This window comes from Streptopelia decaocto (assembly GCF_964273445.1).
Source record: "Streptopelia decaocto genome assembly, chromosome: 2".
NCBI classification, from domain to species: domain Eukaryota; kingdom Metazoa; phylum Chordata; class Aves; order Columbiformes; family Columbidae; genus Streptopelia; species Streptopelia decaocto.
The window spans coordinates 54,513,043-54,538,761 of NC_138655.1; the positions used below are offsets into that span (position 1 = coordinate 54,513,043).

The 25,719-nt window shown below is 42.6% G+C and overlaps 1 protein-coding gene across 2 annotated transcripts in view; it reads right to left on the reverse strand.

The window, feature by feature from the left end:
• Window positions 1–1,212: 1,212 nt before the first annotated feature.
• Window positions 1,213–25,719, reverse strand: part of APCDD1 (APC down-regulated 1) — a gene marked incomplete at its 5' end in the record, with an annotated part of 33,909 nt that continues 9,402 nt past the window's right edge. The window contains 4 exons of one of the 2 annotated variants that reach the window (XM_082046187.1): window positions 1,213–5,925; window positions 7,997–8,318; window positions 23,567–24,098; window positions 25,418–25,601. In XM_082046187.1, coding sequence (XP_081902313.1) covers window positions 5,474–5,925; window positions 7,997–8,318; window positions 23,567–24,098; window positions 25,418–25,601 — 1,490 coding nt within the window. In that variant the 3' untranslated portion in view covers window positions 1,213–5,473. Of the gene's footprint in view, window positions 5,926–7,996; window positions 8,319–23,566; window positions 24,099–25,417; window positions 25,678–25,719 lie in introns of those variants that run through there. The other variant, XM_082046186.1, reaches the window with a different exon arrangement.

Sequence of the window (25,719 nt, forward strand, 5' to 3'; positions counted from 1 at the left end):
ATACCCTGGAGCAGACTTGTGATGAAGAAAGGGTGGGGAGAAGGTGCTTAGTAAATAATTGCTCAGGCCAACAGCGCTGTTTCCTCAGCTATTGAGGGTCCTCGTGGTTTCATGCCTCGCAGCCATGTTTGTTTCTGCCTGATTCACCAGTGGAGTGGAAATTTTGTTTCTTCATTTCCTTATTGTTATTTATTGCTGTCAGCAAATAGTAATTTAAAGACATCAACAGTGATTGCACCAAAGACGAGGAGACTGGAAGGAAAAAAATTATTGGCAAATGCTTTCTAGTAAGAGGAAAAAATATGGAAAATAAATGAAAAAATTCAGAATGAGTAGTGCTGGTTTTTATTACCTAGCCTTCCCTGTTGTGTCAGGAGTGAGTATATTTTGCCAGGTATAATCTATTTATGCCTGAATTCATCCGTACCCACTACTTGATGTGGAAAGAGTGCCACTTCTTCACAGGCTGTGGCTACTGCATTTGGACTGCCTTGTAATTTAGGGCATTCTTCCTGAAAATCAAGCTCATCTTTCAGGGGCCTTCTGAGTTGCTTCTGAAACCTCAGAAATCATTTGACTCCCAAGCTTTTGATGGTGATGGTGGAAGTCTCATTGGCTTCATTTCACATCATCTTTCTTTGTGCAAGTGAGGCTGGAGTGAAACTGCACAGCACTGAAGAAAGATACTCTTGTTATCCTGTGATTTTCTTTCCATTCTCAGTAAATTTGAGGTTTTTCTTCCTGTTTAAGAAAAGAGTCTTTTCTAATCCCAGCCCCCCCGGTTGTAGCCCTTACATCAAGAGAGATGGAATATCATGGCAGTGATGCTGTTTTGTTTGCTTACTTCTCATTTATAAAAAATACTTTGTTTCTTTTAAGCCACTGTCTTTATCCTGACAAAGATGTTCTGACCATATGCTCTTTGCAAGCCAATGCTGTTGTTACTTGCTGGGCATTTCCAGACCCTGTTTTAGTCAGAGAACCTAAAGATGTGCTGTGCAACCCAGATCTTCCCACTTGTATTCATCAGAGCTGTTTCTAGTGACATGTTCTCAAGCAAAAGTGTTTTCTTCTCTATAGTGTAAGAAATGAGCTTTTCTGTGCACAAGTTACTGAACAGAGGGATTTTTGGTTATTGCTTTCTGAGACACCTGTAATTTTTTACAGGTAGAAAGTGAACAGAAAATTAATGTGTAGGAGGCAAAGAGATACTTAATTTTTCAGTTAGTCTCTTTTATTTCAATCAATAGTTTAACAAGTGCTTAAACTTCCCCGGCAGTTTAATCTTGAACGTAGTTGAGAAGAAAAATATCTTCTATAACTTTACAAAAATAAAAAGATTTCTTTTAAATCCAGCACTTTAAGCAAGCACACTCCAATTCAAGCAAGACAGACATTATATCTTCAAATATGGACTTCTGTTCATAAAAATGACATTCTACCCCAGGGCAGCAGGCACAATATGTAAACGGTATAGAGACAGAGTAACACCACTTGTTTTGGTTTTTCTGATCCCTTTTGTCCTTTTTCTGAAATAGAACCTGTTAAAACAATTTGCCCAAGAACTTCTTTGGGTTACCATTTGTTCTGTCAGGTGGCTCCTTGAGTAGGATATTACTGAGGGCAAAACTTTCACCTGTCCTGGCAACACCGGCAGTTATTGAAGATACCAACATGAATTGTTTAATTTTTTTAAAACCTCTGCATTTTGGTATGGCACATGTCACTCAGTTTGTAGCTCCTCCAGTGCTAAATCACTTGCAGCTTAACTTCTTTAGCAGCCAGGGCTGCCAGCACGTGAGGCCAGGTTGGAGAAATAGAATGAATGGAATATATTGTGCCACAAATGTATATGGTGCTGTGCAGCAGTTAATTTAGTGCATGATGAAACCGAAAGATCAAGGAAGCTTAGCTCCTAGTTCTGTGCCTGTAGCTTAGAAGAAGCCTTGCAGAGAACATGGCTTGGCAAATAAACTGCACTCTGCAGACTTACTTATATTCTTTCTCAACTTGGCTTCTGTTGGCTAATAGAAAAATAGAGAAAAATATATAGGCACAAAGAGGGAAGCTGGTGCAGCATGCGCTGAGAACCCAGATCTTAAAATTATGTTTCTGATCAACACTACAATAAACTAGAGGAACCCCAAATCAGATTTCTGGTCGTGCATTATGAAGGCTTTTTTAAAGTGCTTCCTTTTTAACTGTCTCTAGGTGACAGAAGAAAAAAAAATGCAGTTCTTGTACAACTAGACAGGTCTTTCTCTTGAAACTGTTGTAATATTTGTGACGTTAAGTAATTGACAGAGAAGCCACAAAGCACTAATAAACTGTAGATCATTGCCCTGATGAGTGTTGAACATCATGCTGTGGGGCAGCTCCTTTGCTCTCGGCTTCAATCCTGCACCATGAGCATGTGCAGATTTTAGCTGGGACTGAGCTGTGTGCGGCACTTGCATAGGCAAGGAACAGGGTCTGACAATTTCTGGCTATTGAGATTTTTACCAGAGATGAGACCAACTAATGTGGAAATGGTTGTTGGTGGTGGAAGAAGCTTGTCTCATGATCTGAGGAACACCATGCCATACCCATCCTCATAAATAAAGACTAACATGAATTCAGTCGTGCCACTGTGTCTCAAACAGAACAAAGCTAGTATTTGAGTATTTATACTTGGTTAACTATCTTGTTAACTATCTTGTAATTTATAGTATTTATACTTATTCAACACTCTTATAATAGCTCTGTAACTCATTTGGAGATATGCTGGTGTCAATCTGCTGGATACAAAACTCAAGCCTAGTTAGAGAAAACCAAACTCCATCCTGGTTCCTAGCGTGTCTTTCAGAGGCATTGTGTCTTGTTCTTGACTCTTTAGTTAAATTGTGCTCCTGATGCCTCCCTACCAGTAACTGATCCAGACCTGACTCTTCAAATAGGTTTGACTGTGTGGAGCAGAGAAGACCATCAAGAAATGCTGATCAGATAGGCATAGGGCTTGATTAATCTTGGAGAGTTGGCTTTCAGCTCCTTCCAGCAGGCTGGAATAAGATCTGATATCAGATGGATGAACACTTTTCCTGGTGACTCCTGAGCCATCCTGAGCTCTGTTCCTGACTCTTAGTGAGTTTTCTGTGACTTTTCATCTACCTGAGGAAAAAACATGAAAGATGTGATCTGACCTGGCAGTGAGAGCCTCTGATTGTTCCCCCCATTTCCTCCTGCTGTCTCAAAATGAGATGAACTAGTTTTGTTCCCATTGTGAGGAAATTTGCATCCAAGAATGATGCCAGCTTCGAAAAACTGTCAAGAAGGCATTGATTTTGAGGAGGTAGGCAGACTGAGCGTAGCCATTTGCTACTCAAAGGGCTTTTTCCTGCTGATTTTGCTAATGAGGTCCATGCTGTCACTGTTTTCTAAGAATGCTTTTGCTATAGCAGACAGTAGGAAGACTCACCTGTGTAAAGCTGAAAGACCTCATTCACGACATACTTTTCCTGTGATGCTGAAAATAACACACTAAGGGCTGCTTTCCCCCATAGTACTGGACTGAGCATCTAGAAGCTGCTGATACTATGAGACACTATGACCTTACTCCTTAAGTTTCTTATGCAGGTTTTTGCCCTCTCTCTGAGCCAAAACATGGTGTATATACCTGTAAAAGCCACAGCCTAAATGTCACAAAGTTAATCAATGCCCTCAGCTCGCTCTCCATGAAAGCAGGGGAGCATGGTTCATCCATGAATTTGTAACTCCTTGCTGGCCTTAAATATCTCCCCTACTGCCTCTCCAGGGTTTGCTCTGATTCACATCAGTGTGCACACAAAGATGAATTTGCCATGGAGGAAAACCTGAGGGCTTCCTGGGCAGGCTCTTGTTGAAGAATGCTCTGAGGGCTGTGCCGATCCACCTTCCCAGCAGTGTCTCCCCAAACCAACACTGATTTAAATTCTGTGAAACCATGGCATGTGTTGGGACAGTCCAGCATGGAGAAAAGGGAGGACACAGCTGCATTTGTGCAGCTCTTACTCCTTCCTCTGGTAAGACTGGGCCAGTTGCCCTCCATCAGATGGATGCGGGTACATTTCCAGCTGCTTTCTGGCTCTTCTAGGGACCAGGGTGTGCTTGCTGCTGAAAATCTTTACTTGTTCCTACATAAGGTCACATTGCTAAAAATACACTGCTAAATAGGATTGCAGAACATGTTAGAGCCCACTTAGAATCATAGAACAGTTTGGGTTGGAAGGGGCCTTCAAAGGTCATCTAGTCCAGCGCCCTGCAATGAGCAGGGACATCTTCAACTAGATCAGGTTGCTCAGAGCCCCGTCCAGCCTGGCCTGGAATGTCTCCAGGGATGGGGCATCTACCACCTCTCTGGGCAACTTGGACCAGTGTTTCACCACCCTCACTGTAAAAAATTTCTTCCTCGTGTGTAGTCTCAATCTCCCGCATTTAGTTTAAAACCATTACGTCTTGTCCTGTCATAACATGGCCTTCTAAAAAGTCTGTCTCCACCTTTCTTATAGACTCCTTTTAAGTACTTTTTTAATTGTCCACCTGGCTGACAGAAAATCCAAGGCACAAACACTGCATGCAGAGTATGTAAGGCCTCAGGAATATGAAAACAGAAGAAGTCCCTGCAGCCTTGTGTTGGCAACTTACCTGTGCTGTGTGCATATGACAGAAAAATGCTGCTTCTGTCTGGTTTTAAGGGGGCTTGGCTGTAACTACACGCTAGGTACAAAGGGAGACCTTGAAGCAATTACATAGCTAAGGAAATTGAATGAGAAAATATTAAGCCACTGGTTATTTTTACAACTTAATGATTGTAAAAAGAGCTTAAATTACTTGGAGTATTTTTTTTAATTAGAGGTATGAACCATTTAGCACTGTCTGAACACATGGCTGTTGATTTGATGTTCCTTTTTCGTGTTACGAGCTGTGAGATAAGGACAAGATAAATCTTTTTGGGTTTCCTCCTTATATACATATCTACAGCAGAGCTGTGAAGTCAGAGGCGGAAGCTGCTCTCACAGTACTGGCACGACACCGAGCCCTTCCCCAGAGCTAAATTCTGATGAGAACCCCAGCACTGGGGAGAAGAGTACCACAATGGTAAGATGGAGAGACGACTGAAGCAGGATCTTAATGTTCACCTCAGCAATTAAAAAAAAAAAAAAATAAAAGGAGACCCCCTCCCTCCACCCCAGAATTCTGCAGTCCTAAAGTGCAATTACTTTTGTGCAGTCATGTCAGGCCAGGGATCAGACTGGATGAAGTTCAAAGCACAAACATCAAACGAGTGCTGTTCTGGATTCAAGGAGGAGGGGGGAAGTAAGGAAAAGAACAACAGTTCTCAGGCATTCAAGTGCATCAAGAAAATAAATGTCCCTTTCTTTTGGAAGAAAAACAACCCCCAGTCTGGTGGAATCCTGGCTTTGTAGTCATGAAAAATAAGTTGGGTTTTTTTTCACTTCTAGCTGAGAATGTCCCAATATGACACAGTACAAATAAACAACAGCAAAGCAAGAGCTGGGGCCTTGGGATATTTTTCCGGTGCCCTGCTGCTGTACAGCCTTATTTTATTCTCCTCTGGTGACTCCTCAGCTCTGGGTACTGATGAAGCGCACTGAATTAAAGGCATCTGGTAGGAAGTGGCTCTCTTCTCTGGTCGGTCGGGGCTGGACCCGTCGCTCGGTCTCTGGCCGTTGTACAGCAAGTACCTGCCCCGGGCATCCTGCTCCATTTTGAAGATTTCATACTCTGTGTGAGGTAGGCGGATGCCGAGCGCGATGCAGCCGTTCGTGTGAGTGACATCTTGCTGAACCCCGACTTGCCAGGACCCCTGAGCTCCACACTCGTTCCCGTTGAAGACGTTGAGCAGAGAGGCCGTGGATATATCCATGGGAGTGACCTTCATGTGATTCACTGCAAGAGGGGAAGAGAGGAGCTGTCAGCAGAGGGACAAAAGCGAAGGCAACATGTGGATTGGGGTGTACCTGTCAGATCAGAATTGTCCCTGCTTGTTCATTCTTAGATCAATTTCTTTATATTGCAGCAAATTTATTTGCAATATTTTATGTCTTCGACGTAATTCATTCTATCACAGAACACATGCGTGCACAAACTTGGTTGAAGAAAACCTGATGGCCACATATCTCAGTCAGAGATTAAGCAGAGCTTTTCATAAATTCCAGGTGATCATTTACAGATAAAGCCTGGTTGGTTGGTTATATGAGATAGGTAAAAGAGGAAACAATAAAACTGTACTCATGTTTTATTACCATCCATATTAATCCATAAGTAGGGCTGTTTAGAATGTATTCTTCCTAATTTTTAACATATGTTACCCTGCAAAGCTAATAAAATAATTATTTCCAATTGGAAATTTTGGAAAGTACCGCAGCTTCGTTATCTTCCTATATTACCTGTCGTTTTTGCACGAATTATAAAGTATTGCTTACCTACAGAGGGATGCTCTTTCTCATATCTAAACAGTGGCTACAGCTTACAGTATCAGATGTAGAAGTGCTACAGCTTCTGCAATTCCAAGTTGCCTGTATTTCTAAGGAGCTTCAGGCACATAAAGTTTCATTTTTCAGACAAGTTTAAAACAGTAGGAAAAGCTAAATTGAATGAGCCTATGGAAGCTGAATAGAGGTTATTCCTGGTGTGCATTTTACACTGTATATCAGGAAAATGGTGTCTGAATGGATAATGTTGACCAAAACAGAAGAAAATAACCAGGCCTCATGCCTCCTAACACACCAAAATCCCAAATTCTCTTGCAGGTCGTTAACAGCTTGAATGTGTCTTTTTTATAGTGTGTGTCTTTTTATAAAAATATATCTTTTTATAGTAAGATTTGATGGAAGTTTCATTCTGAGGTTTTATAAACAGGTATTTGACTCAATGGCTCTACGTTCCACATTATTTGTCCTAAATGGTGTAAAAGCTCATCTATAGGTGAGTGAACCTAAAAGTTTTACTAAAACTGAATTATTGACCTCATAGTGAGGTAGGCCAGAAATGCAAGCAAAAGCTGGGTTCAACCCCAGGAGCTTAGCTGGCACATGTTGCATGCAGCTGTGAAGAGCAAAAGCTCTGATAGGTGAGGATCTCTCCTGCCTTCTATGAAAATCACAGATTGCTGAATTATTTCTTATAGTTAGCCGCTTTCCTAAATTAGAGCCATGCAAGAAGCTGTATGTTTCTCACATGGTAACTGAAATAAGGAGGAGAAGAGCCCACAGAGTGCTTGGGGCTTCCAGAGGCTCTGCCGGGGCTGCTGCTGTGGTAGGATGGTGTGTTTTGGAGATGTTTGCTTCTATGAGTGGTTAAAGCCGCTGATCTCTCTCTAAGCAGGGTGTTATGGGGCTATTTGCACAGCAGGGCTGCTCAGCCGCAGGGACCTGGCTGGCGTCACCACTGAGTGCTGCTTCCCAAAGTACTCAGGGGGTTTTGGTTGGATACATCCAGTCGTCACTGTGGTGGGATTAATCAGACCTGCCTTTAGAGACATCCTTACTTGCTCTAGGGCCCCTTGGAAGCTGATGAAAAGATACATGCTTGTTGCTGCTGCTGCTGTATATGTCTTAAGCAGAAAATGATTTATACCACTTATGACCTGAAATGCCCTCTGAAGGTGCACTTTTCTCCCTACTGAAGGAGCCCTATAACACAGATCTATTCTCAGATGCTTTGCTTAGATGCTTGAAGTCTGGCCACCGGACTCAAAGACTTAGTGATGTGAAATCTTATTTTCTTGTGCTGCACTTAAAGATCTCTGCCTCAAATGAGTATCGCTTCAGTGGTGTGAAATACCATGAAGCAGTGTAGTTTGGCTGGGCATTCACACAGTGTCTGTGGGCTTCCCAGGAGATGACTAACTCCTGAAAATGACAAAATGAAACCACCAGTGACCAAACTTATGAGCAAACTCCGCTCTGGTCCATAACTATGTGGCCACCTTCACTGCTAGTGTAGCAAGCCACTCTACCTTTGAACACAAACTCCGTGCCGCCCATCACTTTGGACGAGTGCACCCCCCGGCTGTAGCGTCCCTTGGCGTAGATGGTGAAGGTGGGGTGCTTGCAGATGGGGTCGGAGTAGTGGTAGTAGTGACCCTCCCAGGTGTTGTTGTTGTCGTGGAAGATGAAGTGCCGAGTGAGGAAGAGGACCTCTGGTCGCACCTCACAGCGCTGGCTCACCCACTCTCCATGTAGCCCGATAGTCAGATCTGCCTTTGGGGGTAAGATGGGAGGATGGTGCTCGTCTGACCGGTAGATGATTCTGCACGCAATGCATGTGCGGTCGTGGTTCTGAAATGAAGCAGAGAGAAACTCTCGTTAGGCATTACCTGTCATAGAGGGAACTGAATCAGGCCATACGTTTCATGTTGAAGTGACATCAGCTCAACATTTTAAAGAATATGTTGCTATTTCTTATCTTTTTAAGGTTCTCCTGCAGATTCTCACCCTTCAAAGCACCTGAAACATGGCACCACTTGGTTTTGTATGTGTAAGACTGCACAGCAGGAGTGGAGTTAGGAGATTAATTCCCTCATCTGCATTTATCTGAAATGAATGTTTTAGTTCAGCTTTTTATTGGATCTAGAAAAGGCTGACTTCATGCTTATGAGAATCTGGCAGACGGTAATTTACTAGGGTAGGGATCTGGCAACTGGGTGCTGTAGATGGACACAGGTGTCCTAAGTACATTTTCCAGTTGGGTAGCAGCCTGGGAGAATAGTAACCAGCTATTTTAAACTTTTTCAGCTTTTATGAGCCCTAACACAAGCTCGTGAAGGGTACAATGTGGCTGGCTGCCACTGGACGTGGTGAAAGCTTGATGTCCCTCTCCAGCAAGAAGGGGGTCCGCGGTGCTTGCTCACCGCTGTGGGCCAAGCACCAGCCCCCAACAGCCGGATACCCCCAGCCCCATCTGTGAGTGCTGGGGGTGTCTTACAAGGGGTGTGCAGGTTCCAAGCCCATGGCAGGAGGGGAGGGAATTTCATGCTGAGGCTTCCACCTCCTGACACCAGAAAATGAAACTACGAAGACCCATGTCTTGTTCCTAAGGCTGTTTCTGCCTCTGCAAGGTTTTCTCTTGTTGGCAAATGAGTTTGGCTTAGCTATTCTCTTTTCAAACTCTATTTTGCTTTTTTTTTTTTTTTCAATGGCAAGAGAGACAGCAGCATTAGCATTTGTCTCTGCTGTGCTTAACCTTGAAGTAAATTTTATGAACGGATAAAGGATTATTGAAACTCATTTTTTAGCTCACTTCATTGATGACAAATAATTAGATCAAGGAGAATAAATGCTGTTCCATAAGATAAAAGCAGTGTTTTCTGTTAACCTGCTGTCTGTTTTGAGTTGGTGATGTGCTGTTTGTCTATTTTTCAGGATCTCTAGTTGTCTGGTGATGTTCAGAAGGGCTGTAAGGAGGCTTATGCTCAGAGTGAAAGGCAAAGACCACACAGACAGCTGGTACCTTCATCTTCCAAGGACACTTGATCCTCCTGGAGGCAGGGGGATGCATTGGGGGGAGGTCACTGACATCCACCTTGTTCAAGCTGCGAGGTATTTTCCTGCGGTGCAATTCAGAGTGCACCGAGTCAAGAGCTGAAGCTCCCCATGCAGCCACTGGGGAGAGAGATTTACACAAATACTTTTTCTTTGTGCCTCTTTCCAGCTCTCTTTTCTCAGTTCTCTTTGAGCTACCTTTGTAATATAAATGCTCATGTTCATCGTTCGTACTTTAAAGTCCACGTGAGCTGCTATGAAGTCAGTGTTTCTCCACTCACTGCCCTCAGCTCATGGCACACTTCAGGGGCAACATTTACACAACCTTTACACCTTCACACAATTGGTACCCCGAGTTTGTCTGATAATACGACTGCAGGTAGCTTCAGAGAACCAACATACAGCTCACAAAATATGGATATCCCTTTTACACATATTAAACAGGGTTTATATTTGCCAGCAGAAGTCAGTGAAATGAATGAAAAGTCCGCTGTTCTACATCCCCAGGATGTAGAATAATGGTCTATGTGCAAAATAAGTCTAAATGATGTAGCTCAGGTTGATCCAAACCAGTGCCGGTCAACAGCCCTGCTTTGAGGAGGAGGTTGGACTTGGTGACCTCCAGGGCAGTCTTTCCACCCCAAAACATGTGGTCTTCTGGGAACCACTTGCCAGCATGCTATTAAAGTGGATGCAGTTCTCTCCCACTGTGGGACTTGTTAATTAATTTTAAGATACATTTTTCCGCTAAATTCTCCAAGCAGGTGCAAGGGCCATTAGTATCTTAGTGAAAATACAAAGAACGTTTAATTGAGTAGTTTAACTGCAACTGGTAATGTTAGCACAGATTTGTGCCATAGTGACTGACGGCAGAGGCTGGCGCAAAACATCTGGTTCTCCTGAACACTGAAAGCTCAGATAACATATAAGGACTGTGAAACTGGGCCTTTTCCTGAGATTGCAAGTTTCAGTTTGGATTTACTGATGGTCAAGAGACGAACCAAGATCCAGTTTGGTTTCCTGTTTTGCTGTAAATTTCTTGTGTGACCTAACATAATTTCATAGAAACACAGACAATTACAGCTCTCCTGTTTGGGATGGGACTGGCAGGAGGCTAAATAAAGACACTGAGTTGTCAGCAGACAGAAATTTCAGGGGCCTCAATGTGATTAGAAATAAAATAATATTTATTATTATTTAAAAATGTGTGTAGCTCTATTCCTGGAACAAACCTTCAAATACAATCTGACAGAAGTCTAGTGTCTACCTTCCTCTTGCCTACCATAAAATCTCACTAGGTTTCATCTGGAAGCTTGTTTGGGACTTATGAGACCAGGCTGTTGATTCCTTTATCTCTCTTCAGAGCACATCAGTCTTTTTCTTCAGAAAGCGGTCTGGTTTTCTGGGCAGATTCTGGATTACTGGGGGTCAGATGACTTATAAGCAGCTAGGAAATGAGCTGATGCTGGGCTAACATGCTGTGACATGTCTCAGGAGGCAGCAGAGCCTCCCGATTTCCCCTTGAGCTCCAGCCATGAACAGGGATGCCAGAAGCAGAGATCTGCCCTGTCCTGAGCAGCACTGCTGGTGCTGCAGGAAAACTGTCAGATGAGGTTTGCAGCTCCCAGTATCAATACAGGCTGGGGGAGGAAGGGATTGAGAGCAGCCCTGCAGAGAAAGACTTGGGGGTACTCGTGGATGAAAGATTGGACATGAGCTGGCAATGTGCACTTGCAGCCCACAAGGCAAATGGTATCTTGGGCAGCATCAAAAGCAGGTCAAGGGAGGTAATTTTGCCTCTACTCCACTCTGGTGAGACCCCACCTGGAGTACTACATCCAGCTCTGGAGTCCTCAGTACAGGAAAGACATGGACCCATTGGAGACAGTCCAGAGGAGGCCACAAAAATGGTCAGAGGGCTGGAACACCTCTGCTGTGAGGACAGGCTGAGAGAGTTGGGGTTGTTCAGCCTGGAAAAGGCTCCAGGGAGACCTTATTGGGGCCTTTCAGTACTTGAAAGGGGCCTATAAGAAAGATGGGGACAGACTTTTTAGCAGGGCCTGTTACAATACAACAAGAGGTAATGGTTTTAAACTAAAGGAGAGGAGATTCAGGCTAGGGATGAGGAAGAAATTTCTTACAGTGAGGGTGGTGAAACACTGGTCCAGGTTGCCCAGAGAGGTGGTAGATGCCCCATCCCTGGAGACATTCCAGGCCAGGCTGGACGGGGCTCTGAGTAACCTGATCTAGTTGAAGATGTCCCTGCTCATTGCAGGGGGCTGGACTAGATGATCTTTGAAGGTCCCTTATTCTCTTTGAAGATCTCTTATTCTATATGATTCTGTGATTCCATTCACTGCCAACCAAAGCACCCAAAGAAACACACATTTAACAGAAATAACACCTTAACTTCTTGGAGACCAACGTCCAAAAGATGCCACTGCTGCCTTGCACAGACTCCTGCAGTGATCCAGGCTGAAGTGTTGCTCCGTGGAAGATACTCATGTCTATCAAGCACTCATTTCTCCAGCATGGTTGTCCCACCATGGGCAGACTGGCATCATGAACAATGTAAAGGCTAATAAACTGCGCTGATGACAGTAACTTGATTGCTATGATTGTCCCACTTGCATAAAGTGAAGCAAGAAAGCGAGGAAAAGACACTTATAAACCTGAAAGTACCTTATAAAATCTGAATTGGTCAATAATAGGAGATATTTTCTGCTGCTGTCTCTTTTCTGTTGAATTTGAAAGCTCTTATCTCCCAGAGGAGACCCTGGCAGAGCAGCACAGGCCAGCCAGGGTGGTTTGGTTTATATTCACATTGCCCTCTCAGAAGCCTGTCCTCCACAATCAGTCGGTAAACCACGACAATTTAACCTGGGAAACACTGGTTTCTGTTGCCCTTGTTAAAAATTTGAAGAAAAACAAACAGAAAACCAGCCTGTTGTCTTCTCGGTCACCCTTGGCTGTTTGTGGCATTCCTCTGTTGTTTCTCAGGTCTAGTGGATGGACAAGAATGAGATCTGTAATCAATCCTATTTGCAGCAACATTGGTTTTTTAGTTGTTGTTTTTTTTTTTTTTTTTTTTTTTTTTAACCAGGAAGGACTATCAAACATAAATGCTCTTTTTGCTGTTCTTCTAGTAGTGATTTTAGGTTTCATCTCTGCTCTACAACTTTAAAAAACAAGGGTATTGTGAGTCAAGGCTCTGATGCTGGGCAGGGAGTATTATCATCGTTTGGTGTCTTCTCCACTCTCTTCTGGGAGTGTCGAAGGTGCAGACTGCTCACACCTGCAGCTGCTTAGTCCCTTGGCAGTGACCAGTGGCAGACGGGGTAGAAGAAGGTCCACAGAGCTCCATAGTGGAAAACAAATACCTAACTATGAGCAGTCCCTTCCTCCAGATTAGAGGTGGGTTCATGTCTTGAGGAACAAGGAGTTACTTCCAAAATTTGAAACTTGTACAGTGGGATTACACTATGAGGGGAGTGACTCCTTGGGCAACCACAATGAAAGTCCAAGTTAACTCGCAGAAATCAAAGTGAAGTTTAGCAGTATGAACACTCGTCTGTGGATCATCTGGCTCTTGGACCTCTGCGGTCCTGAACTGCTGTAAGTCTATGCAGCTCATCTAATTCCGAGGGATTTGCACCAGCTCTGAAGGTCTGGCCAGTTGTGCTGCTAAGAAATGTCCAACTGGCCTGTCTTCTAGTTACTGACAATGTGTCGGGATGAAAGGGCTAAGGTGAATAGGCACTTTTTGCAATGAATAGGGAGTGGGACAGGGGGAGGCTGGGCCGTGAGGAGGGATACAGGAGTATCCCTTTAACAGGTTGGCTCAAGCACCTCATATGGATGTACCCTGAATGCATCGCTTCCATGAGACCAGTGCTTGAATCTAACCCTACATAAATCTTGGTTTTGGTTTTGTTTTTATTTTTTTTTTTCCTGTGATACTGTCTTCACAGAGCTATGAACTTCTTAGTAGAAGAATATACCACATGTAAACTCCCTCAGTATGATTTTTGTCCAAGTAATGGATGAAAGAAAGATCTAGCTTTGTTATGAGGCAATTGGACTTAATTATGGAGTAATTTATGTTTAACAATTGACTGTCTTTTTCACTGTTGCTTTTTCAGGTCAGCTGCTCTTAGCTCTTAATTACACTAGCTGAGGCTTTGCAAATCACTCCCTTTCCATGTGTCTCAGCGAAAGATTATTTTCTAAAAACAGACATTGAAAGAAAACAGGCAACAGAGGCATAGGACATTCAAGTCCAAACATGATTAAGTACTCTCTAATAAAAAGCTCATTTGGGCAGGACATAAACTAAAAAGCAACAAAATGAGCAGGGGACAGGAAGAACATCTGTTCTACGTTTTGATTATCTTAGGTGTACAATGCAATACTTTTAATAGCGTGGTTTTGCTAAAAGGATTGGCCCCTGAAATGGCTGCTGCCCAATGGCTGGAAGATCCCTTCCCATGAAGAGTGCCTCCTTGTAGCTCCGCAATGACGAATCCATGGTGCCACAACTCCTCACCCTTTAAAGCCAGGTTCTGAATTAATCCATGAGGCCATGTGGGCTGAAATAAGCCTGAATCTCTGGCTGGAAACTCAGTCCTTGTACTTGAGGAGAAAACAGTTTGTGATCTGAAAATTTCCACCAACATTTTTCCTTATCCCTCCCTCCTGCTGCCTCAGCTGAAGTGGTAATGGGGCCAGAGAGCTCTCCAAGCCAAGCAGGGAGGTTTCTAATAAGAAAAGCAAACAAGGATGAGGTTCCTTGATCTTTTTCCCAATTGCTGTGGATAGTCAGAAACATAAACCCTCTTGGCATAGTTCAATTTTCTCATAAGTTCCATGGGTTTCTATGGCTGCCTAGGACTAATTTGCCTCTAATCAATTCATAGTGTTTTTTATGGCCTAGGACAAAAAACTATCACGCAACTGGCATGCTCTCTGAGCAATGATGAAATGCGCTTTTAATAACACCTAAAAAGATCTTTTTGCAATCTGTTCTAGTTTTCTTTGTATTCTGATGCTTTTGTTACAGACTAAGACATCTATGGACCAAAGACTTTTCAAAATGTACAGGAAATCTACCCTTGCCTTACAGTTCAAGCAGAAGCTGAAATCAATGCTTAACATCAGAGAGAAGACCTGCAGGATATACTGCAAGTTGTATTTAGGGACAAAACAAACAAACACTAATGGTAAAGAGGAGGCTGAAATTATAGTTATTTTCAACTAAACACCTTGTTCACATTTTTTGCTCTCTTGTGTATTTGTTTATTCTTTATATCCTGAAAACGAGTCTGTATTTCAATCCAAAAATTTTAAACCACTATTTGTCTGAAACAGCTCAAATTGTAACTCAGCTCTTCTCTCGTAGAACTACAATAGGTGACTATTCTGATATCTGGCTATTTACATAATGGAAAATTAACATTATCTCAACTATAACCTACTGGTTTTAAAGGTAAGATTAATTGCTCAGACTACTTAGAGTCTGAGAGATGCAATGCATTCTTAGCAGAACAGACCAAAAAATTAATGTGATATTTTTCATTAGATTCTTATTTTAAAAAGGACATAGGAAAATATCTTATTGAATGTACATAGTCTGGAGGAAGAGAGAGAAAAGCAAAATTTTGCTTTCTGATATTCAGTTTTTTCTCTGAAAAGCAAATGTTTCTCTTAAAGAATGAGAAAAGCATTTTCAGGGGATTTTTTTTTGTATTTTTAATGGAGAATTTTGACCATTTTCTGACAGACTCTCTCTGTCATCTTTTATAGTTGCAAATAGTCAGTATTTTACCAGACAAGAGACACATTAAGAAGACAAAAGCATAGAATGTAGTGATGTGTGTCAAGCTCCTAAACCATCCAAAAATAGGGCAACTCCTGCTACAGGAGGCCAGGTGTTGGGGCAGATGTGGGACTGCTGCTGTTCAGAGCTCACCCAGGCTAAGGAAAAACAGTGAACAATTTGGAGAAGTGGTGAACCTGATTAATTTCCTCAGTAGCAGTTTGTTTTACCCCTGCAAAGTCTTTAAACTTGCACGAAATTACACAGCAGTTTGCCAAAGTAATTTGGGAAATCATGTCTCCTTCTCTTTTTATCTGGAGCCACTCCACAGTGGACACATCCTTCCCATACCGTAGCTTGGTTAAAAGACGCAGGTATCAGCTCTGCCTCAGCAAGACAGAAAAGCACATGCTCTTCACAATCATCTTGGCCACCTTTGGAATCTTCCTCGCTCTCCTCTTCCCCCACAGCAATGCCAGTGTCAAACCAAAACCCAACCCAAACCCCTTGGCAGAGCAGAGGCTTCTTTCTCTAATGCCTCCCTCAGCGCTCAGCTGTTTCAACTTTCACCTTTTATTCAAACACATATATTCCATGTGGCTACTCTAAGCACATCCTTCCCTCCCTGGCCCCCACACCATTGGTGACTGGGCCTGGTCTCTCCTCAAGGGCTGCTGCCACCCCCACCCTGCTCAGTTACAATAATACTATGCTGAAGTCACTTATTTCCAATTTCTGTAGCAATATTCTTCCTTATCAAGCCATGTACTGACATTAATAATATTTCTACAATGGTCTGCTGTTGTCTGAGCCCCGAGGTCTGTGCTGGTGGCTGTAGTGTGGGGAGCTTGTTTGGAAAGAGCAAAGTTCTCAGCTGGTGGTTCTCAGCCACCTTTGGCCAGTCTCTGTTTGCACTTGTTACTGCTGTCTGGCAAGAAGTAGGTCTTGTTCATGGTTGGAAAAGCAGGACAGGCTGCATCTATTTGGTATTGCAAGAAGAAAGAGTTAGCAAAAGCCCCAGTGCCCACCCCTGCTCCCTTCTGCACCCTCCCATTGGTGGGGAAGACACTCCTAACCAAGCGGTGGAGCCCACATGAGGCAGCCCAGGCTCTGGTTGTTCACAAGGCTGGGTTGCTCTTGCATTGGAGGCTTCCCTTTTAGGGTGGATCCTGTGGCTAGCCTGTCTGACATTGGCTATGCAATGTCACCAGATGGACCACATAGCAGTGGCTGCATCTGGCACGTTGACCCCTGCATATCCTCGTTGCAGGGGGATGTGTGGTGAGGGACCAGGTGCCGAGTGTCCTCAAGCACAGGCTCAGGTGTGAACTGCACATGCAGTATGGACCTAACCAGTGGTTTAGGATTTTGTAGGGTCCAACAGTCAAAATACCTGGGGTAGGGAACCCTTGCCATGTGAATGCATGTATTGCCATGAGGGAAAGCAATGAAGAAGAGGGGAAAGAAAAGACACACTCAGCAATGATCTCTTGCATACTGTGTGTCATGGGCAGGGCTAGATGGGACCGGAATGAGGGATGCCTGGACAGGATGCTTTAAATCTCACCACTCAAGAAAACCAGGTGCCTGACTTTAGTGTCAGTAACTGAGTGCTCCTAGGACGAGTGCAAATGGAAACCCTTGGGAGAACGTCAGTTCAAGGAAATGCTTCCAACTAAAGTTGGATGGCTTTGCCTCACCTTGCCAAGGAGCGAGTCCACAGAAACAACACTTTTATGAACTCTTCAGTTTAGTATCAAGCTCTGTTCCTCCACCACTCTAGATAACTGCAGATCAAGACAACACTTTAACAAATGGCTACAATCTCTCTTCACCACAAAAGCAATAATTTGCAGGCTTTCCATGACCTCATATGAAGCCGAGTTGGCTAATGTGTATTAGGCTGGCTCTGGGGAGTTGACAAGCACAGTTGACACAGTTATAATTCAGCCTGCCAAAGGGGATGAAGAATAACAAAGATTTAAAACTTTAATTAAAAATCTTGAAGCAAGTGAAATGCTAGAGAGAGTGGTAACTCCCTTGCAATGTTGTCAGTTTGGGATTGCTTTTGGTGGGTAACAGACAAGCTGCATGCGGGAAGGAGGGTGGAGATATGTTCAGATTTATCTGCATATGCATGCCATATATTTTAAGATATCAAGGAACAGTTTTTGTTAACTGCTCTCATGAAGGAGAAGATAATGAAGGAATCCGAAGGCACTACCATTACAGAACTGTTCGATCTACGATGTTGATTCTCTTGCACAGCCCTGCATAAAACGGAAATAAACACAACCAACATGAAATTCAAAAGTCTTCTGCTTGTTCTTTTCTGATATAAACTACTTTAGCCTGGGCAAAGGACAAGAACAAAGAGAAAACCAGCCTTTTTCTCAGATGAATGTGCTTGCACGTCATCTATCCTGTTAAAATTATACTGATTTATGGTGACATGAATATTTTGGGAAGTATCACAACAAAAAAATTCCTGGAAAAGCCAAAGGGACAGCTTAAATGTCCATCTTCAAGAACAGAATATTCCAAAATAAAGCTGCCTTATGTGTTTATTATGCCTTTAAATAGCAATCGATGTAGCCCTCTGAACCATGTAGCAATATTACCAGCAAGTTCTCCCTCCCCTCTTACAAAAGGTGAAGCAATTGTGGTTAGGTGCCAAAAAGAAGGAAGGTGTCAGTAGTTTAGATACATATGTGGAGCTGATCTGAAGGACCATGTTTCATTTTGCTAGGCTGAATAGATAATCTTGATCTCTGGTACTGTATTTGTGTTGAGGCAGGCTTTTCCTGCAGTGGCAGAGCAGACAGCAACAGTTAAATCAGCAAAGATGTATAGGGTCTTAAAAGCAACATTTAGCTTTTGAAGGTTCACACAGAGAGTGAAAAGCAACGTTTTGCTCCAGCCCTTGCCTACACTGATGCTGGTATAGGCAGTAAGTGGCACCTCCAAAGGAGCAAACACTCTTCTGCATGGCCACCGCCAAGGGCACTGCCGAGCATGGCAAGGACCAGGTTCAGCTAGAAGCTGTTTGCTTCTCTTATCTCTGCAGGGCATCACATGCACTGTTATTGTTCGTAAACCTAGAATTAACTTATTTGAATGTTCTTCTGGCTGCTCTTTTGTTGCGCTACCCTCATAATTTCCCTAACCGAGAGTATTTTGCAAGTAATAATGAACAAAAGAAATCCTTCAAGTGTTGGCTTAATCTGGAAGTGTAGTGGCACTACTCTGGGAAACAAAGGAGTTTTGTCCTCCAAAATGACACTTTTTGGTTGAGATAATGTTTTGCATATTTCTCTGAGGCACTTCACATGTTGAACAGCTATTTATTAACTTATGCTCTCTCATTTGCCTGGGAGCTCCTCAAGGACATAGCATTCCCCTACAGAGTAAGTCACTGAGTTTCAAAGAGATGAAGACACAAATTTTCAAAGCCACAAAAAAATCTGCGCACTTTGTTCTTTCACTGCCTGGCTAAAGCAGCACCAGTCTCCATATGTTGAATCTGTATTAGCTGCAAATGCCAGCTGCTGCTGAAAGTCAGCTCCCAGCAGCAAATAAACCTGTAATAGATAATTGATCCCTTGGAATTGCATTTTCAAGAGAAAATGTCTTACTGCAAGTATGTGGCCAGCCAATGTTCGAGCATGACAAAGGCAGAAGAAAGGTTATCTTAGCATATTTTAGGCTTCTTGTGATGTTCTTGACCATTCCAGCCTTGTTTCTAAATAAAGATCTAACTAGAATGACTGGTCGTCACAGCTCTGCTCTGATCTTTCCCGTTACTCTGTCAGATGATAAAAGAGCACAAGGAGTTCTTTGTTTACAAAGCACTATTGCTGAGGCAATTACATGTGAAGTGTCCCAATATTGCTGTTGTACATATTTCCTGTAGTTTTAGGGCAGATATCTCTGAAAACATCTTCTGTCCTTCCACATAGCAAACAAATACTGCATCCAAGCCTTGCTTCACTCTACAAGCCCCTGTATGCATTTGTAAATAAGTTATGATTTTATGCTGCTTGGCATTATCCTCATCAGGAACATTGTGTCTAATAGGCATGATGATGGCCAAGCAGTTCCACCATCCTGGTCCTTCCAACCGTGTCCTTTCTCATGCTGGCTAAAAAAGCTGCATGTGCAGTAGCTTGAATCCCTTGACAAACTCACAACATCAAGAGGCATCAAAGATGTTTGGCCTGGTTCCTCAGCAAGTCTTAATTGATATCTTGAGCAAGGCTAGAGGACCGCCAAGATAAATCTATACAGTGACCTAGTCATCAGCTGCACTCAAGAACTTTCACATATTTTACCGGAGGAATTTGTTTAAGGTATGCTCTTATCTAAGAGAATTCATAAAACCTTAAGAGATGACATATATATTTTTAAAAGCTCCCTGATTTTATATGAACACTTGAGATATGGTAATCTGTGAATTTATTCAGATTTGTAGCTCAGCATAAAGCTGTCTGGTTTTTGGACAGCCCTTTTGATTTACCAACCTGTGGTGAAATTGCTACAGGAATCTGGAGAAGGTCCAATTCTATTTGTTTAAAGTCCTGATCATGTGGCTTTGGCATTCCTAGCATATCCAGCAATCATTTGCTTTTAATTACCATTCATTTCAACCACATAAGTAATGAATGTGGCTACCACATTCAACTTACAGTCTGTGTAAACTCTTGAGCTGGGTGGAACTTTCTTCTATATAGAGGCTTAACTATAAATTTAACTCAAAATGTGAATCCTCTTAACTTATTTTAGGCAGGCCTTTATAAGTTTAAAATAAAAATAAATAAAAAGGAAATGAAAAAAGCCCTAAATGAAAGATTCCACACAATACACCTGATTCACTTCAGAAGCAATTTCCTGGCCTCCCCAACCTCTTGGTATGACTGTAGAAACCTTAAGAAAACAAGTTGATTTAATGTTTCTATTTATTCATGGTGTCCAGTTTCCAGAGGAGTCTGTGCCTTGTAGTTTTAAACTCAATTTAGCATTTAAACTCAGTTTCAGCTGGGTCCCAGTGGAGCAACAATTAGAAAAGGAAAAGAGTTCAAAGAAGAAGGGTTATAACCTTTCAGCAGTATGTTTGCCTGGACTTTAAAGACCCAAAAAAAAAAAAAAAAAGCACCTCTCATACTGTTCTTCCTACATTTGGCAAACACTAGGTCAGACGGCTGTGTTGTGAACCTGTTAGCACAGAGAATTTCACGGTACAAACCGACTCCCAGAAGTCTTTCATGGCAGCTGAGGCAAAGGTTCATTTTTTTAGCGGTACTGTTATTTGTATCATGCTGAAAGCCTCGTTTCAGCAGGCCCAACTTCTCTTGAGAAAAAAGAAATCTCGCATTGAATTTGAGCAAGAGGAACCTACCAAAAAAAAGACAAAAGACAAGCTGTGCTGTTATGCACTTCAATATTGCATTAAACCTACGCATCTTTTGGTGTTGAAGGTTCCAGCTGAGACTGGTGTCCCAGCAATCCACATGCTGTAAATACACATTGTGGGAGCCAACCACGTCTCGCAAGCAATGGCTGGAGGAGAAACAGAGGCATTGTAACTCTCTGTAAGTCATAACTGGCCAAACTGGGAGTCGAGCAGTGGGCTGCAAGTCAGGACTTGGGACCCCCATTTATAAAAGCACAGTAGTTCCATCATGGAGAGCTGGAATCCTTATGAATTTTTATGCTTTCTGTAGGCAACAGCACTCTTATGAATGGGCTTCCAGTGTCATAAATTCAGCCTCTGCCAACACCTGGGTACCAAATCTCTTATTTGGAAGCACTGTACAGGGGACAGACTTTTTAGCAGGACCTGTTATGACAGGACAAGGGCTAATGGTTTTAAACTAAAGGAGGGGAGATTCAGGCTAGACACGAGGAAGAAATTTTTTACAGTGAGGGTGATGAAACACTGGCACAGGTTGCCCAGAGAGGTGGCAGATGCCCCATCTCTGGAGACATTCAAGGCCAGGCTGGATGGGGCTCTGAGCAACCTGATCTAGTTGAAAATGTCCCTGCTTATTGCAGGGGGGGTGGACTTTTAAAGGATCTTTGAAGGTCCTTTCCAACCCAAACTATTCTATGATTCCACTTCATGAATACCAACAGATAACTAGTTGGCTTGTTTGTTTTTCCCTTCCCCTAGTTTTTGTAACTATATGATGTGGAAGCCTCCCCTGGGAGCCAGACTGCAGGCTGTCCCCAGTCGGAGCACACAGGTACCCCTGGGTAGGACCTGCCTGTCCAGACACATGGGACTGCAGGATAATGGTGTGCAGGGTGACCCAGGCAGAAAGGCTGAGGCTGGTCCGACCTTTCACATAGAGATGTCACCCACTCAGGTTAGAATGGATCAGATCATGTCTGAAATCACGGACTTTGTGAATGTAAATGAGAGTTTTCAGTGCTCTCACAGTTTATTTAGCTAACCTGGTTCAAGAAAGAGACCTCTTATGCAAGATTTGATCCCTTATATTTGAGCATTATGTTTTAAAGGCATTGTATTTTAGAGGGAAAAAGTGATGCTACAGCAGCAGAAGAGACAGGAAGGAAAATTGTTAACAGTGTGTCCTAAAATTACAGCTCACCTGGGCAAAAATCTTACTTTTATAAAGCTGGTTGACAGTACATCTGATCGTTGTGACTGTAATGAAATTACTACAAGGTGGAAGTGTAAGCATTTACTATGTTATTTATCAGCCCTTAACAATAGAACTAGACTTGACCAGAAAAAATAATCAGCTAGGGTGAATTAAACCAAGATTTTATCTCTGTTTCACGTGGTCAGAAAAAGAGGTACCATATTTTCTAGAACAGATACAACAGATAGCAAGTGTCAGATCATGTGTACCTACAGGTACCTGCAAGTAACAGGTTTAGGAAAGAACCATCGACTCCAAAATAAGCAAAGAGAAAGCCAATGTGCACGTTTGGATTAATTAAAGTAAAATTTTGAAGAGGAACATGCTGTGGTTCACCTGTTGTTGCTGAAACTCTCCATTTTGGGAAGACATTTTTAAAAAGAAAACACAGATTTGTCCCTGGTCACTTGAAGAGAGCATAAGAATGACAGAAATGACAGCAGCTTTCATACAGAGATATAATGGACTGTGAATTAAAATTATACCTAGGCCAGACTATTAAAATGATTAAAGGTAGATCATGTAAGGTCCTGAAGTACTGAAATTTGATGTTCACAGCAGGCAGATATAAACCAGGGTGGACAGTTTTGAATGGAAGTGAAAGCCAAAGCTTTCTCATCAAAATCTTCCCTTCCCCTGTTGTGTTTCCTGCTATTGCTGATAAGCTGTAGCTGATTTTTGAATTGTTTGCAATGAGATGATTAAAAATGGTGATAACCCATTAGCTGGACGTGATGCTGTGGCAACGGCACCCGGCAATGTGGTTCCAATCGCTGCCTGCCTTTGAAATGTCACCAGGAAAGATCTATAGACAGCCCTCCTGCAGGCCATCAATGTCTATTTTTCCTGTTTGATTTTTCTTCAACTTACTATGAGTTGATCAGTTCCTAACAAAGCTGACAGCACTTTGAGGCCCCTTTGAAAACTGAATTATCAAATGGAACTAGAGCCCCATGCAAAATTCACCTGTTTTTCATTTCATTAATGTGCGTGCCTGTGTCTGGATCCGTGACCTGCACAACCCATCAGGGTTTTTTTCCTTCATGCCGCCCTTTTATGAGTCTACCTTCCAATTTCCTCTTTTTCTCTTCAGATTATGGATCACCCAACTTCCATATGCTGATACAATTTGATTTCCTCTCTCCCTGGGACTCCTGCAGCTACAGAAGCATCCGCTGATGCCTGTTTCTCTTGCTCTTTCTCAGTCCTGTATCAAACTTTCTTCTCAACTGCTAGCCTACGCTGTGGTCCCAGCCAACAACTCCCACCACTGTGTACAAGTCTTTGATTCCATCTTCAGAGTGGCCCTCATTGACCTTAGTTCATCAGACTACTGTTTGCGCATTTGATGGAGTCTCATAAACCACAGTAGAGTTACTATTCTCTTGATATATACTGTGTGATTTTTTTTAATTGTCTGCATCACCTGTAAGGCTGCAATCCACCTCTTATTTTAGAAGCATGTCTACATTTTAGGTTACACTAGTGCACTGACTCAGAAGAGCTGAATAATGTGGGCTTTGTCACTAGTATCTTAAAAAGAGGGCATATCTACAGACACATACCTTGGCATTTTGAAGAGGAGGTTGGTAGCTAGAGGGCCGATAGTACCTCCTCTGAGTAGCATCAGTATGAATGTCTCCAAGAAATAGCTCCTCCACAAGGTGGTCCAAATTGTGGTGCAGATACTGCTTCTCCACGCGGATCAGCTGGAGTTCATGCATGGCAAAATTCAGAGCTTTGGTGCATTCACAGCCATTCTCTTCTCTCAGCAAATCATAGCTCACATCCTGCTCCCAGGGACTATCTTCTGGTATAAATCCAGGGCATGTACGGTTCACCAGCTCACTTAATTTTTTGGCTATTGCTTCATTGTGGCATATGATCTGTATGCTGCGCAGCTGATAATCAGCTTCGGTACCCCCTCGGATGATCCAGGATGCTTGGCGGAGACGTATTTTGCCACGTATAACTAATGTGTAGATAGGGTTTGTGCAGCGATTGCCGCCATAATAAAACTGATAGGCCTTAAATGTATTATTGTGGTAGAACCTGTAAGATCTTGTGACGAACTCGGGGCCTGCTCTAACTTCGCAGCTGTGGGAAGACAGAAAGTGATGGAAACAAAATTTTAGCAAGGCGAGACATCAGGTACACTACAGGTAACAAGGCAAACCTCCTTGGCTCCACAGAGACACTTGGGTGCTAATGTCCCTCTAGCATGAGTGGGAGTAAACAGGAACTAGGCACCTGTGGCCTGCCAATTAACCAACAATTTCCTCTGCTCTTATGCTGTTATTAATATATTGCTTCATGTTGATCATATCTGACTAAGGGCTTAACTTTTGTAGGTTTAAATTCTTCTAGTTATGTTTTTCTTTTCCTTTTTGTCTAGGGACCACTATGTGGCTCCATTTTTCTTTGTAAAAAATAGCATCTTATTAAACATCTATTTTCACCTTTTGCATGGCAGATTTAGGAAAAGGACTGATAACATCAGAAAGTGAGATGCTGAATATCCACAGAACAGTACAAGCTTCTATACTGCTGTGCAAGTTTCTCAGCAGATCTCTACCAACGCTGGTCTGCAGAGGATGTGCAGGATCATGTCCTCAGCTTTTCCACTCAGACTTTCAGCAGGGGTGGCAGTTAATTCGAACTTCTGACTGTTAATGCAAAAACTTATATTTGGCTTGAATTTGGGCCATGCAACTTTCAGGTTTTTTTTTTTTTTTTTTGAAGGTGTAAATAGCAGTTAAATTCCACTTCCCGTAGAAAGTCTTTTTGTGCCTTCAAACGTGTCCCCGCCACATCTACACTGCTTAATACAAATACACTCCTTTCTGTTAAAAAACCCCAGTCTTTCCTACTACAATTCACTTCAAATAAGCATGTGAATGTTGCCTGCTGAGACAGGAAGCAAAATAGCTCTCTGAATTATGAATTATCATGTACAGAGAGTCATAGAACTGGTGAAATACATCTTCTTAATTTCTTGTGCTAATAAAATCTGTGCTAGACACATGCTCTGAAAGCAAGGACCCATTCAATGGATCTAATACATGTAGTCAAAGATAGCAGAATGTTATATTTGAGTAAGCATCCCTTTTGGCAATTTGTTGAGATCCTTCCTATAAAAAGAGAGATTTAAAGATATTTCACAGCATGCTGTTTAAAATCCAGACTATAAATTGATTCATCAAGACAGCTTTATAGTCTGCTATTCTAGTGTACATAATGCTGCTTCTTTTCCTTTTATGCATAAACATATAGAAAGCATCTGGAACTTAGAGCATCACCATATTAAAGAAAATGTTTTCCCTGCTGCTTAAAGTGGGAATATTCATCCTTCCTTCTCTGCTTCCTTCCCCTCTTCTGCAGATATCACTCAAGCATCTTGCTTTATCTTTTCTTACCCAGTAGAGACCCAGTGTCCCTCAATATTGGGAGGCATCTGCACAGTGATCCGGGCTCCATTGTGAAGGTGTTTCAGCATGTGATGACACTGCGACTCCTTGAAAGCCCTCCATGCACTCTTCTCCAAGGACCGAGGGTGGGACCTGCTGTCTGGATGAAGAAGAGCAGAACCTTCTCCCAGCCCTGTGGAAGAAAAGTGTAAGTTATCATGAGACCCTAGTGAGAAAGGCTTCAATACGATAAAGGAGGCTGAGAACATCCCGTTGAATGACACTTGTTCGCAATGTTATGTGTCTAGGAA